The sequence below is a fragment of the Thamnophis elegans genome, chromosome 14, assembly GCF_009769535.1.
Source record: "Thamnophis elegans isolate rThaEle1 chromosome 14, rThaEle1.pri, whole genome shotgun sequence".
NCBI classification, from domain to species: domain Eukaryota; kingdom Metazoa; phylum Chordata; class Lepidosauria; order Squamata; family Colubridae; genus Thamnophis; species Thamnophis elegans.
In genome coordinates this window covers 8,546,670-8,561,850 of record NC_045554.1, presented here as the reverse complement: position 1 = coordinate 8,561,850, position 15,181 = coordinate 8,546,670, and the positions used below count along the sequence as shown (strand labels likewise).

The 15,181-nt window shown below is 43.8% G+C and overlaps 1 protein-coding gene across 1 annotated transcript in view; it reads right to left on the bottom strand.

Moving 5' to 3' along the window:
• The window catches only part of LOC116517843, a gene marked incomplete at its 5' end in the record, with an annotated part of 96,362 nt that overhangs the window by 59,138 nt on the left and 22,043 nt on the right, over positions 1 to 15,181 (bottom strand). The window contains 10 exons of the mRNA XM_032231015.1: positions 94 to 274; positions 1,709 to 1,867; positions 3,890 to 4,023; positions 5,780 to 5,935; positions 6,128 to 6,308; positions 7,019 to 7,098; positions 7,905 to 8,064; positions 10,615 to 10,787; positions 11,668 to 11,753; positions 12,979 to 13,161. Of these exons, the coding sequence (XP_032086906.1) occupies positions 94 to 274; positions 1,709 to 1,867; positions 3,890 to 4,023; positions 5,780 to 5,935; positions 6,128 to 6,308; positions 7,019 to 7,098; positions 7,905 to 8,064; positions 10,615 to 10,787; positions 11,668 to 11,753; positions 12,979 to 13,161 (1,493 nt within the window). The remainder of the gene's footprint in view (positions 1 to 93; positions 275 to 1,708; positions 1,868 to 3,889; positions 4,024 to 5,779; positions 5,936 to 6,127; positions 6,309 to 7,018; positions 7,099 to 7,904; positions 8,065 to 10,614; positions 10,788 to 11,667; positions 11,754 to 12,978; positions 13,162 to 15,181) is intronic.

Genomic DNA, 15,181 nt, shown 5'->3' with positions numbered 1-15,181 from the left:
AGACTAGTCCTTTATTCCACACACCCCACCCCCAGTAAAATATCATCACCATCAGGATGAGACTTTCAGGCCATGCAGGTGAGGGAATCTTACCTTCCCACTTCTTCAGCAAACGGCCCGAAACATTTTTCCACTGCAGATCGGCTATGAAAAGGATGCGGTTGTTATAATTCACCTTGAAACTGGTGCTGCTTTGTAGAGAAGGGTGGGAAGAACTGGAATGCTGCAGCCGGGTCCTGTAATCCAGATTTTTTTCAGGCACTTGGATCACAAACTAGATGGAAAAATGGGTTGTGCCCACGTTATAGGAAAAGAAAGTCTTGGATGCAAAGCAACAGCAGTTAACAGGTAGCTCTTGACTTACAATTAAAATCAGATCAAGGAGATCCACCTTCATGAACTGTCTGCTACAAAAGGGCTAGAAGATTCCCCAACTCCGTTCTCAAGGTTTGTTACTCTATCCTTCCTTCTTGGTACTAAAAGTAACTAAAGGAAGCCCATACGAATCTGGCTTCTAGGAGGAGAAATGGTGACTGCAGCAGAACGAAGAAACATCGAGTAGACAGGCTCTTCCAAATTCCTCTCTGGACTAGGAGAGGACTTGAGATCAACCCCAAATGCTCCAGACAGCTGTTCCTTGCAAGGAGACTACAATATTGCTGTCTTCAGTAGGTTCAGAGCTCTGGGAGAGGAAGGAATAACCATCTTGCTCAAACTGCGACTGGCATCTTTGACGTGGCACTAAGTTCAAATACTTCCTTTCTAATCAGCAGAAGCAAAATTTCCATTGCTAAGTAAGGCGAGTCCTGCCTGAGTTTACAAGCATCTTTGCCACGGTTAGGTAGCAAAGCACTTCAGCTGTTAAATGAATCATGTGGTTGTTAAGTGAATTCAGCTTCCCCTGTGGACTTTGAGTATGAACAAGAATATCAGTATCTGTACCCCTTTCACTTGGAAAGCAGTTTGGGATAGCAGAAAGAGTTGCAATAAACCTATGACACTAATGCCTGCAATCTATATGTTGTGTGTGCGTGTGTGTCTGTGTGTGTGTGTGTGTGTGTTCCAGCATAACTCTGGAATGCCTCGAGCAATTTCAACCAAACTTGGTTACACAGATGTCTTACTCTCTGGAAACAAATACTGTGGGAGTAAGACACCCCTAACATCCCTTGGGGTGTTTGTTCTGCTAAGATACAGCCTGTTGTGCCTTAAAATGGCTTCTACTGTACTGCCATAAAATGGCTTCTACTGTACAGCACAGCAGAGTTCCCATGGTAATGGCTTCACGGTACTCCACAAGGGGGGGTCCCTCTGGTGAGGGGGGAAATCCAACATTAGAAATTACGTTTGGTCCAGATATTCCCCCCCCCCTCCTATAAATAAATACCCGGGCAACGGTGGGTTATCGGCTATAAAACATACAATGAAGCAATTCTATCTTCTTGTCAAATGCAGTAGAGATGATTTGGAGGATTGCTCGGTTGGAGAATGCGATTTATGACACACCCTGGGGAGAGGGGGGGGAAACAGGGTCATACTTGGGCCATAAATGACATGGGGTCAGAGCTGGCTTCACTTGGGTACATGCCAACATGTTGCTCCTAATAAATAACTGGATTTCTCCTGAAGCTTGGCTCGAGGCTCATGGTTTAATTAGGACATCCGTTGGAACCCTGACACACGACACGCCCAGTCCTGCTATGCCTACCTCCATGAAGTAGCTCCTCAGAGTGGCCTGTGAATGATTTTTGAACGTCTGGCTGATGATCACCTTCCTCATATTGTTGACTTCATCCCAGTGTTTCCCGTAGTTAGCCTCCAAGCGGGAGTGCAGCTGGGTTGCAGTATCTTCATGGTACAAAGAGACCTGGAGAAAGGTTACAGGTTGAGCATTTAGCATCTTCCCTCGTAACAACTGCTCTTCCAAGAAGAATCTTGGAGGACATCCCTGGATGACGGAGTTTGTGCCAGGTCCTAGTCCTCCATTGCAGAGAATAATGAAGATGACCTAGATCGAGATAGGCAAGATCTCCATGCTACCAAAGCAACGAAGAATAAAGCAAATCTGAAGTCCACAAAATACGCGGGAGACGCTCAGGCAGACACCCCCTCAACTCACATAGGTATCCGGAGGGGAGGAGTATAGCACAGTCACGCTTGCAAGAAAGAGTCTGTTGTTGCAACCACTCGCAATAAAAGTAGTTTCCGCCTTCCTCTGGAATTAATTTCCTGGTCTGATCTACCTACCTACCACTGAGCCACGGTGGCGCAGTGGTTAGAGTGCAGCCTACTTCTGCTGATCACTGGCTGCCAGCAGTTTGGCAGATCGAATCTCACCAGGCTCAAGGTTGACTCCGCCTTCCATCCTTCCAAGGTCATAAAATGAGGACCCGGATTGTTGGGGGCAATATAGTGACACTGTAAACCACTTAAGAGGGCTGTGAAGTGGAATATTAGTCTGTGCTATCGCTGTTGTTCTTCCCTTTCTCCTTCCTTCCTTCCTTCCTTCCTTCCTTCCTTCCTTCCTTCCTCTCTCCATCCTCCCTCCCTCCCTCCCTTCCTTCCTGGGCCGTAAAGCACTATGAAGCAGTATATAAGTCTAAGTGCTATCACTGTTGTTCTTCCCTTTCTCTCTCCTTCCTTCCTTCCTTCCTTCCTTCCTTCCTTCCTTCCTTCCTTCCTTCCTTCCTTCCCTTCCTTCCTTCCTTCCACTCTCCCTCCCTCTTTCCTTCCTTCCTCCCTCCCTCCCTCCCTCCCTTCCTGGGCCGTAAAGCACTATGAAGCAGTATATAAGTCTAAGTGCTATTGCTGTTGTTCTTCCCTTCTCCTTCCTTCCTTCCTTCCTTCCTTCCTTCCTTCCTTCCTTCCTTCCTTCCACCCTCCCTCCCTCCCTCCCTCCATTCCTGGGCCGTAAAGCACTATGAAGCAGTATATAAGTCTAAGTGCTATTGCTGTTGTTCTTCCCTTCTCCTTCCTTCCTTCCTTCCTTCCTTCCTTCCTTCCTTCCTTCCTTCCTTCCTTCCACCCTCCCTCCCTCCCTCCATTCCTGGGCCGTAAAGCACTATGAAGCAGTATATAAGTCTAAGTGCTATTGCTGTTGTTCTTCCCTTCTCCTTCCTTCCTTCCTTCCTTCCTTCCACCCTCCCTCCCTCCCTCCATTCCTGGGCCGTAAAGCACTATGAAGCAGTATATAAGTCTAAGTGCTATTGCTGTTGTTCTTCCCTTCTCCTTCCTTCCTTCCTTCCTTCCTTCCTTCCACCCTCCCTCCCTCCCTCCATTCCTGGGCCGTAAAGCACTATGAAGCAGTATATAAGTCTAAGTGCTATTGCTGTTGTTCTTCCCTTCCTTCCTTCCTTCCTTCCTTCCTTCCTTCCTCCCTCCCTCCCTCCCTCCCTCCCTCCCTCCCTCCCTTCCTGGGCCGTAAAGCACCATGAAGCAGTATATAAGTCTAAGTGCTATTGCTGTTGTTCTTCCCTCCCTCCCTCCCTCCCTCCCTCCCTCCCTCCCTCCCTCCCTCCCTGGGCCGTAAAGCACTATGAAGCAGTATATAAGTCTAAGTGCTATTGCTGTTGTTCTTCCCTTTCTCCTTCCTTCTTTCCTTCCTTCCTTCCTTCCTTCCTTCCTTCCTTAAGTCTGCTATTGCTCTAAGGTCTGACACTCATCCAGGTAGTTTCTCAGCAGGCGTCATTCCATTGCTTCGTCCCACCATTGTCTGTCTTCATGCTCAACTTCCATCCAAATCCCTTCACACCCAATCAGAATAGAGCTGGAAGGGACCTTGGAGGCCTTCTAGACCAACCCCCCCCCCGGCTCAAGCAGGAGACCCTAGACCATTTCAGACATCCTTTAGTATGTTTTGCACCTTTTGGGAACCAATGCATCTCTTTACCTTGTGATTGTAAGTTAGACTCTGAGTACAGTGAAATTTGTGCTCTAGATCCAATCTGTAAACCTCTGGCCAGCTGTTCTCCTGTTTTAACTTCTGGGCCATGTTGCATTCATGCTGAAGCTTCTTGGCATCTCCTTCTCCAGGAAACCATGCATGTAGGAAGAGACGAAGATTTACATTTCAAACTGGAATGATCTTTTTTGGACAGCCTTCTGTCTTTCCGGATCTGGCCTTAGCCCGAGCTTTAGATCAGTTCCCAACATCTCTAATGATCATGGAACCTGATCCCATTAGATCTCCACCTTTTGTGCTATTGAACTAATATTCTACTCAAATGGAACGGAGTAGCCTGATCAAGTTTTCCATAAATCCTTTTAAGCATGCAGTATATAGATTTTTCCATTTTTCTTAAGAAAGTACATTAAGCGGGCCAATCAACTGACCTGACTTGGCTCACAACCATTTAATGCTGTTGTCAATGAATCACTGCAGTTGTGAATCAAATTATAGGATCCTTAAGTCAACTACATGGTCATTAAGTGAATCCATTCTTTGGGATAGTTTTTTTTAAAAAAATGCCACCTATAGAGATGAGAAGGGATGTGTGTGTGTGTGTGTATGTATGTATGTATGTATGTGCATATATATGTATGTATGTATGTATGTGTATGTGTATGTGTATGTGTATGTGTATGTGTATGTGTATGTGTATGTGTATGTGTATGTGTATGTGTATGTGTATGTGTATGTGTATCTATATCTATATCTATATCTATATCTATATCTATATCTATATCTATATCTATATCTATATCTATATCTATATCTATATCTATATCTATATCTATATCTATATCTATCTAGATGTCTAGAGCCGAGGTGGCGCAGTGGTTAGGGTGCAGTACTGCAGGCCACTTCAGCTGACTGTTATCTGCAGTTCAGCGGTTCTAATCTCACCGGCTCAAGGTTGACTCAGCCTTCCATCCTTCCGAGGTGGGTGAAATGAGGACCCAGACTGTGGGGGCAATCAGCTGACTCTGTAAACCGCTTAGAGAGGGCTGAAAGCCCTATGAAGCGGTATATGTCTAACTGCTATTGCTATTGCTATTGCTATCTATCTCTATCTCTATCTCTATCTCTATCTCTATCTCTATCTCTATCTCTATCTCTATCTCTATCTCTATCTCTATCTCTATCTCTATCTCTATCTCTATCTCTATCTCTATCTCTATCTCTATCTCTATCATCTCTATCTCTATCTCTAACTCTATCTCTATCTCTATCTCTATCTCTATCTATCCCTCTCCCTCTCCCTCTCCCTCTCCCTCTCCCTCTATCATCTATCTATCTATCTATCTATCTATCTATCTATCTATCTATCTATCTATCTATCTATCTATATCTCACTCGTCATGAAATCTCCAGAACTGTAAATATATATGTTCCTCTTGGCTTCTAGGTGCTCGTTAAGAAAGGATTTTTCAAAATGACACCAGATCATGAGTGTTTCTTATACAGTATTATATTAACATGCTCTGATGATAAGGAGTTAGACATTCTACTCCACCTCCCCACCTGAAAGGAACTCTGTTCCAACTGCCAGTTGCCTTATATTAACACGCTCTGATGCTACCTTTGGGCATGGCTAGCATGTGACTCTTCTGGCCCGGGGGCTTGGAGTTTAGACATTCTACTCCCCCACCCCACCTGTAAAGAACTCTGTCCCAACTGCCAGTTGCCTTATATTAACACACTTTGATGCTAAGGAGTTACACATTCTACATTAATTTTCAAGTTTTAACTGTCAATGTATCATGCCTGATTGTAACTACTCATTAATTTTGAAGCTTTAAGTGTCAATTTATCAAACCCAATCACATAGTTTCATACCAAACAACCCATATTTAATTCTCAGGATGTTGGACCAAACTTGTCCCCATTTTTGCAGAAGAAAAATGACGTGAGATCCAAAAACGCCGGGAATGTGGGTTTCTGCTTCCAGGGAATAATGCTTTAGCTCATTATCTGCCTTTTTCTCGAAACACACTAAGAAACAAACACAAAGGCAATCAAGATCAGAAATGCATTAAGCCGGAACAGGAATACAAGTAGTTTTCGAGTTACAACCGTTCGTTTGGTCAAAATCGGACACTCTTAAGACTTCTTAAAGGCAAGGAAAAGGCTTTAGGTCTGTCTCCAGTTTTATCCAGGTTGTCTCTGGGGCTACAGTGTTCTTACCTGCAAAGGACGCAGCATCCTTCAGCAGGTTAATCAAGGATACTGAAAATGCCACTTTCTGGCTGGCCAGTCTTGTGAGGTTTCCTGTAAGGACAACAGGACTTCCATGTCTTAGCAATTTGGCCTCCAGACGGATTGCATATCTCTGCTCTCCTGCCACGGATGGCAAATCGGTCCTGCCCTGCAGAAAATTAGACGTATCTCATTGATTTTGGTAATTAAAATATCTGGTCAGAGACCCACAAGCGGCACTTTCTCAATTGAAGATACACTAGCTGGTGTTGTGGCCTGCCAATGGCCAGTGGAGCTGGCAACAGATTTGGACATTTGGTTGAGGAGGAACATGGGCCAGTCCTGGAGTCTGGGGAAGGCTCTGATGAGGGCTCTGTGTCGGAGGCAGAGAGGGGGCCAGGACCATCTGACAGTTATCAGCTGTCTTCAGAGTCAGACATCAGTGAAGCAGAGGAACAGCTGGAGCCTGTTCCCAGTGTGCTCATGCACAGAGTTGCCAGACGAATGGAACAGCTAAAGAACAGGGGTCAACTTGGGAGTAAAGCCAGAGGTGGATGATGAATGGCCCCTCCCAGAGGAAATAAAAGAGGAGTGAAAGGGGAGTGGAGTTTGCAGGAGACAATTTGTTCGCTTAATTGGTTCGTGATTCTCCGAGGCTCCTTGCCCAGCTCTGCAGATATCAGCCTGACAGCTCTCCAAGCCAGAGAAGGTCTGTGACTGTAAATCCTCCCTTGAAAGACTTTGCTTAGTGTGAATGAGCAGAATTCACAGCAAATTAATAAAAAGGTTTTTTGTCAGGACAAGGAGTTTGCTTCATGCTCTCGGGAAGCCTCGGTCAGAACACTGGGTCTTTGGTTCCAGACCAGGTGAGACACCTACCTTGATGTAGTAAATAGTGTTATCATTGACGATCAGTTCCAAACGCCCAACGCGAGAGTATTTTGAGATTTCAATTTTGCCTGGTAAAGGCAGAAAAAAGAATAAGTTAATTCCCATTTGTGTTTCCCGTGGATAGATAGCCTAATGCAAATGGGAGGCAACTTTAAGACAGGTGGACTTCAACTCCCAGAATTCCTCAGCCAGCTCACAAGATCTTCACACAAAAGATCTCTTTCCTAACTCCTTCTTATTTTTCCTCCAGTGGCCCAAGATAGGGATCAAAGTTTGTTATTTTTTAAATAAATAACTGTGAATTGCCCAGTCTTGCCCAGTCTTTGGTCCAAAGGTCCTTCCAGAAGACCTTGCAAGCAGACTTCTCTCTTTTCCGGTTTACAGTGCTAGGAGACTTTGGATCTAAAATGACTTCTTTGCCATGGAGCAGCTTTGATCAGATAATTCAAGAGTTTTAAATCTCATGTTTTCAAATTTTGCAGGAGATGATGAAGTTAAGGGGAAGAAGGGAAAGAAGGGGATGAAAAGGAAGAAGCAGGAGAAGAAAGAGAAGAACAACAGGAAGAAGAGGAGGAGGAGGAGAGAAGAGAAGGAGAAGAAGAAGAAGAAAGAGAAGAAGAGGAAGAAGAAGAGAAGAGGAGAAGGAGGAGAAGGAGAGGAGGAGGAGGAGGAGGAGGAGGAGAGGAGGAGAAGGAGAACAAGAATAAGAAGACGAAGACGAAGACCAAGAAGAAGAGACCTAAACAAATATGCTACATGGTGTTGAAGAACAAATTTTGGAAACTCTACTGTTATAAGCTTTGCATATGGTGATGACAGATTCCCCCAACGAATGGACAACCAGAAGATCTAATTGGTCCTCAGTTGTTCTCACCATTCAGTAGCATTTTTGTCTTCGGCTCGATGAATTCAATTCTGATTTTTTTCTGAGGGATGTTCCAGTGGAAGTCAAAAGCCACATTTCTCTTCAGCTCCGATTCTGGACTCCCCATAAAGAAATGGAGCCCGGCTTCATTTGGGATCCAAGAACCTTTCTGGAGAAGAAGAAAGATACGTCATAAGACCAGTAATACCAAAATGAAGTCTAAATAATCGATAATGGCAATAAGGTACACATTTGTGTTGGTTTGATGAGAAGAAAATGGATATAAACAGTAAAGGATCTTCTGTTAACCAATATTAACTATAACAACTAAAAACGGAATGATAATGATAAGGGATACATCTCTCTCTCTCTCTCTCTCTCTCTCTCTCTCTCTCTCTCTCTATCTATCTATCTATCTATCTATCTATCTATATATATATAATCTATATCTGTATCTGTATCTGTATCTGTATCTGTATCTCTCTCTCTCTCTCTCTCTCTCTCTCTCTCTCTCTCTCTCTCTATCTATCTATCTATCTATCTATCTATCTATCTATCTCTATCTCTATCTCTATATCAGTGGTGGGTTTCAAAAATTGTTGGAACCTACTCTGTGGGTGTGGCCTCCTTTGTGGGAGTGGCTTGCCACCCATGTGACCAGATATGAAATTATGAATTAGTGCTTAGGTTGGTCCAAGTAGCTATTCAGAAACTCTGGCATTGAAGCATGCAAGTCTTAAAGCTGTCAAGTTACAAGATCCTTGCCAGTGGTGGGTTTCAAAATTTTTTGGAACCTCTTCTGTAGGTGTGGCCTGCTTTCCAGGTCCACTGGTGGAACCTAACCGGTTCGGTAGATTTGACGAACCGGTTCTACCGAATAGGAGCGAACTGGTAGGAACCCACCTGATCTATATCTATCTATATCTATATCTATATCTATCTATATCTATATCTATATCTATATCTATATCTATATCTATATCTATATCTATATCTATATCTATATCTATATCTATATCTATATCTATATCTATATCTATATCTATATCTATATCATCTATCTATCTATCTATCTATCATCTATCTATCTATCTATCTATCTATCATCTATCTATCTATCTATCTATCTATCTATCTATCTATCTATCTATCTATCTATCATCTATCATCTATATATGTACTACCATAACAAAAGGAACCTGGACACAAATTGTAAACAGTGACTTGGGGGAAAAAAGGCTTAGAAACTTTGTCAACTTATCCTTATTTAGAATATGTTATAAAGGCTTAAGGTTATTGGATGATTTTTGTAATAACTCATGAAATGCCATCAGGTGGTTGTCTTTTCAACTATGGATGTATTTTAGGCAAAAGGACACTAAAACAACTTTAGTCAAATGAGAACGATGCTATGTTGATAGTAAGATTCATTAAGAATCTTTGACATCTGATATGAATATAAGTAATGATTGTGGAAGAGATGCACAAAAGCTAATTATAACCGATTGACGCACTTTCCACAAAATGTAATGTAAGGTGATGGGTTTTTTTGGTGTTGTTTGTTTAATAAAAATAAAAATTACTTGAAAAAAAAAAGAAGTCTCAAAATAATGAATTTCAAAACCGACTACACGTTGCAAACTATAGAAGTAGTCCTCGGCCTACGACCATTTGCTTTGCAACTATTTGAAATTACAATCATCATAATCCCTTGCAGGATGGAGTCTGGAGCTGAGTGAAAGGAGCGGAGTGTTTATTGCCCGGAGGCCCTTCCTGTCGCCGATGCGGAGTTTTCGCTCTCCGGAGGCTGAGAAAACAGCCGAAAATCAAGGCTGAAATCAGCTAGCGTGTGCTGGAGCTGACAGGGAATGCCTTGCGTGCCCTCAGAAATGGCTCCGTGTGCCACCTGTTAGGTTCGCCATCACAGCCAGAGGCAAATAGGCGGCAATATAAATTTAATAAATACCAGTACAAAGTGTTTTACAGATGGCACCTGGCACCAACAAGGTTAGCTAAAATCTTAACGAATACCTAACAAAATGTTGGAAAGGTGAATCAATACACAGAACATATTACCATTTATGTAATGGTAGCCTGTGAAGAGGCTAATTTTTTTTGGAAAAAGATCAAAAATTGGCTGGAGGCAATAACAGGGGTTAAAATAGAATGGAAACCTGAAGTTTTTTTAAATTAAGAATAATGTCTGTGAAATACAAAAAAGAAATCCAGTATTTAATACTACATATAATTACGGCGACAAAGATTGCCTTTGCCCAGAAATGGAAAAACAAATTAATTCCAAGTGAAGATGAAATAATAAGAAGTTATGGACTGTGCCGAAATGGACAAACTAACAAGAAATCCAGGGAAAAGAAGAATCAGAATTCTACCAGATATGGGATCAATGGTATAGGTGGATGGAGGAAAGAAACAAGGATCAATGAAGGAATATAACAAAACTCAAAAAATAATAGTTATGAGTAAAATAAGAGGGTTAAGAATGGTGAAATCCAAATGAAATACAATAGAAGGGGAAATAATATAAGGTGAGCGGTATCGATTGATGATTCTATTAGAAAGAACAAGAAGCTCCTGTTCGTATTGTATTGTATAAATGTGATGTACGCCTAAATTTTGTGTGTGTGTACTTTACATGTTTGTTAATAAAAATCTTTTAAAAATAATAAATAAATAAATAAATAAATAAATGCAACCAGACCTGAGCCACGTAATTGTATGCTGCTTTTATTAAATACTGCTGTAGGTTTCTGTCCTGCTTCCTTAGCGTAATGGCAAGTTTGACGGGTCCAGGGAATGGAAGAAGGAAAGGGCCAGTCTTGTCATCAGGGAGAAAAACCTCTGAGCAGAGCTGCCAGCCAAACATCCTCGAGGCTGCCATTAAAACCGAAAAGGGAGAAAACATTTTTTTTTTTAAAAAGTGAAGGACATTCTTTGGTGTCCTTCATCCAGGAAAATATTCTTAGCATCTATCAGCCACACCTTAGTTCTAAGAGGGAAATGCATTGTGTGAAACGCCTTCTGATGAACCCATTTCTTTCAGATTGTGTGGAGTTTCTACCTGCAGCATTGTTGTGGGCTGCCAGGGGCCAGTGGAGCTGGCATCAGAGTCGGACAGTGAGGAGGTTGGGGAGGAAGATGGGCCAGTCCTGGAGTCTGGGGAAGGCTCTGATGAGGGCTCTGTGCCGGAGGCAGAGAGGGGGCCAGGGCCGTCCGACAGTTATCAGCTGCCTTCAGAGTCAGATATCAATGAGGCAGAAGAACAGCTGGAGCCTGTTCCCAGTGTGCGCGTGTCAGTGTCAGAGTGGCCAGACGAAGGGAACAGCTAAAGAACAGGGGTCAACTTGGGAGTAAGGCCACAGGTGGACGATGAATGGCTCTCCCAGAGGAAATAAAAGAGGAGCGTAAGGGGACTGGAGTTTGCAGGAGACAATTAGTTCGCTTAATTGGTTCGTGACTCTCCGAGACTCCTTGCCAGGTTTTGCAGAGATTTGCCTGTCAGCTCTTCAAGCCAGATAAGGTCTGTGACCGTAAATCCTCCCTCGAAAGACTTTGCTGGAGGTGAATGAGCAGAATTCACAGTTAATTAATAAAAGGGGTTTTTGTCGGGACAAGGAGTTTGCTTCATGCTCTGGGGAAGCCTCGGTCAGAACAGAGAACATGGTTTAAAAGGATCTGCCTTGAAGCACTTCTGATTTTTCTGCAAAATGCAACCCTGGAAGGTGATGGATGCAAAATTTACTAGTTAGTTTACCTTCCTCACTGGTGCACAGTTCAGTTTGGCCCAGGAAGCGGTCATTGGTTTTCGTTTTCTCCCTTGCAGTAATGTAGAGCTTAGAGCTACGAAAGAGGGAGAGAATCGGGAATTCTTATAGTGCAGCTCACTGAATACTTTTGACAGACAGGAATCACAACAACCGTTTTGTGGGATTATTTGATAAATAATTATCCTACATAAATCGCAAAGTGTCTCACTAGATTTGATCATCACTTCAGCTTCTGTTGATGCAGTTCATTTTATCAGTGCCTGGATCAGTGGTGGGATTCAAATTTTTTTACTACTGGTTCTGTGGGTGTGGCTTGGTGGGTGTGGCATGGCAGGCATGGCAGGGGAAGGATGCCGTAAAATCCCCATTCCCTCCCCACTCCTGGGGGAAGGATGCTGTAAAATCTCCATCCCCTCCCGACTCCTGGGGGAAGGATACTGCAAAATCTCCATTCCCACCCCACTCCTGGGGGAAAGATACTGTAAAATCCCCATTCCCTCCCCACTCCTGGGGGAAGGATACCGCAAAATCTCCATCCCCTCCCCACTCCTGGGGGAAGGATACTGCAAAATCTCCATTCCCACCCCACTCCTGGGGGAAGGATGCTGTAAAATCTCCATTCCCTCCCCACTCCTGGGGAAGGATACTGCAAAATCTCCATTCCCTCCCCACTCCTGGTGGAAGGATACCACAAAATCCCCATTCCTTCCCCACTCCTGGGGGAAGGATGCTGTAAAATCTCCATTCCCTCCCCACTCCTGGGGGAAGGATACTGCAAAAACTCATTCTCTTCCCACTCCTGGGGGAAGGATGCCGTAAAATCTCCATTCCCACCCCACTCCTGGGGGAAGGATACTGCAAAATCTCCATTCCCACCCCACTCCTGGGGGAAGGATGCTGTAAAATCTCCATTCCCTCCCCACTCCTGGGGGAAGGATACTGCAAAAACTCCATTCTCTCCCCATTAACCTGCTTTCCAGCTCCATTCTCCTGTGCAGGGCAACAAAAGAAGACCCAGCCAATCAACTGGGACTCAGGAGGCAGCGAATAGATCAGGGGCGGGGCCAGCCAGAGATGGTATTTGCCGGTTCTCCAAAGTACTCAAAAATTCTGCTACTGGTTTGTCAGAACTGGCTGAATACCACCTCTGGCCTGGATTGATTACTGGAAAGCTGAATATTTTATTTTAACCACAACTCTCATCACCGCAAAACCACCTGCGTTGGCTTGGGGGATGAGCTGAGGTTCCAGAAACATTTGACCAACCCCCAGTTCTGTGTGTTTTGTGTCTGTTTTACCTGAAATGAACAATTTCCATAAGGTCTTCAGGAGTGTTCCAAACAAATTTAAATTCCTTCCCTTTTTTCACCTGGATTCCACCGTCAAGGTTCGCTGAGGATCTCAAGACCGTTGACCACTTCAAGCCAGCGTCCCCCAGAACTCCTACAATTCCCATCTGGGCAGAAATCTGTAGGGCAACGCTGCCAAAATATATAGAGAAGAAGAGATTTCATTGTAAGAGTTCGATATAGAGTTTCAATGTCTTTTTCTAAAAAAATGTTTTCACATGGCTCATGGAGTCTCAGGTCTTTGAGAGAATTTCTCTTTCAACCCTTCTACAGGTAGTCCTCAACTTATAATCACAATTGAGCCCACATTTTCTGTTGCTAAGTGAGAAAGTTGTTAAGTATTGCCCCATTATACAACATTTCTTCTCACAGTTGTTAAGAGAATGACTGCAGTTGTTAAGTTAGTAGACAGTTGTTGAGTGACTCTGGTTGTTGTGACCCGCCAGTAGACAGAACAGCTGGCAGCAGATTCGGACAATGAGGAGGTTGGGGAGGAACATGGGCCAGTCCTGGAGTCTGGGGAAGACTCTGATGAGGGCTCTGTGTCGGAGGCAGAGAGGGGGCCAGAGCCATCTGACAATTATCAGCTGCCTTCAGAGTCAGACATCAGTGAGGCAGAAGAACAGCTGGAGCCTGTTCCCAGCGTGCGCATGTGCAGAATTGCCAGACGAAGGGAACAGCTAAAGAACGGGGGTCGACTTGGGAGTAAGGCTACAGGTGGACAATGAATGGCCCCTCCCAGAGGAAATAAAAGAGGAGTGAAAGAGGAGTGGGCTTTTGCAGGAGACAATTAGTTCATCAGTGTGAAGATTTGCTTATCTGGGGGACTGCTTGCCAAGTAGAATAGAATAGAACAGAACAGAACAGAACCCTTTATTGGCCAAGTGTGATTGGATACACAAGGAATTTGTCTTTGGTGCAGATGCTCTCACTGTACCTAAAAAGACAAGATACATTCATCAAGAATCATAAGGTGCAACACTTAATGATAGTCATAGGGTACAAATAAGCAATCAGGAAACAATATCAATGTAAATCATAAGGATACAAGCAACAAAGTTTATAGTATTTCCTTGTACAATGTTGCACCTGGAAGCTGTCAACCTGGCAACTCTCCAAGGACTGATAAGGTCTGTGTTTGCAATTCACCCTTGAAAGACTGTTTGCTGGGACTTTGCTGGATGTGAATGCTAAAAATTCACATTAGCCAAATAAAAAGAGTGGTCTTTTTTCAGGACAAGGAGCCTGTTTCGTGATTTAGTGAAGCCTAGGTCAGAGCACTGGCTTCCCCATGGACTTTGCTTGTCGGGAGGTTGCAAAGGGGAAACACATAGCCCCCGGATGCTACCACTATCATAAATGTGAGTCAGTTGCCAAGGATCTGAATTTCGATTAGGTGACCACAGGGATGTGCAACAGTTGAAAGTGTGTGACAAATGGACCTAAGTCACTTTTTTCAGGGCTGTTGCAACTTCAAATGGTAACTAAGTGAAGGGTTGTAGGAAGAAGAATGAGGAGGCTGAGCGAGAAGAAGAAGAAGAGAAGAGGAGGAGAAGGAGGAGAAGGGAAAGAAGAAGAGGAGAAGAAGAGAAGGAGAAGGAGGAGAAGGAAAAGAAGAAGAGGAGAAGAAGAAGAAGAGCAGAAGGAGGAGAAGGAGAAGAAGAAGAGCAGAAGGAGGAGAAGGAAAAGAAGAAGAGGAGAAGAAGAGGAGGAGGAGAAGAAGGAAAAAAAGAAGAGGAGAAGAAGAGGAGGAGGAGAAGAAGAAGAAGAGAAGAGGAGGAGAAGGAGGAGAAGGAAAAGAAGAAGAGGAGAAGAAGAGGAGGAGGAGAAGAAGGAAAAAAAGAAGAGGAGGAGAAGAAGGAGTAGAAAGAGAAGAGGAGGAGAAGGAGGAGTAGGAAAAGAAGAAGAGGTGAAGAAGAGGAGGAGGAGAAGGAGAAGAAGAAGAGAAGAGGAGGAGAAGGAGGAGAAGGAAAAGAAGAAGAGGAGAAGAAAAGGAGGAGGAGAAGGAGAAGAAGAAGAGAAGAGGAGAAGGAGGAGAAGGGAAAGAAGAAGAGGAGAAGAAGAGAAGGAGGAGAAGAAGGGAAAGAAGAAGAGGAGGAGAAGGAGGAGAAGGAAAAGAAGAAGAGAAGAAGAAGAGGAGGAGGAAGAAGAA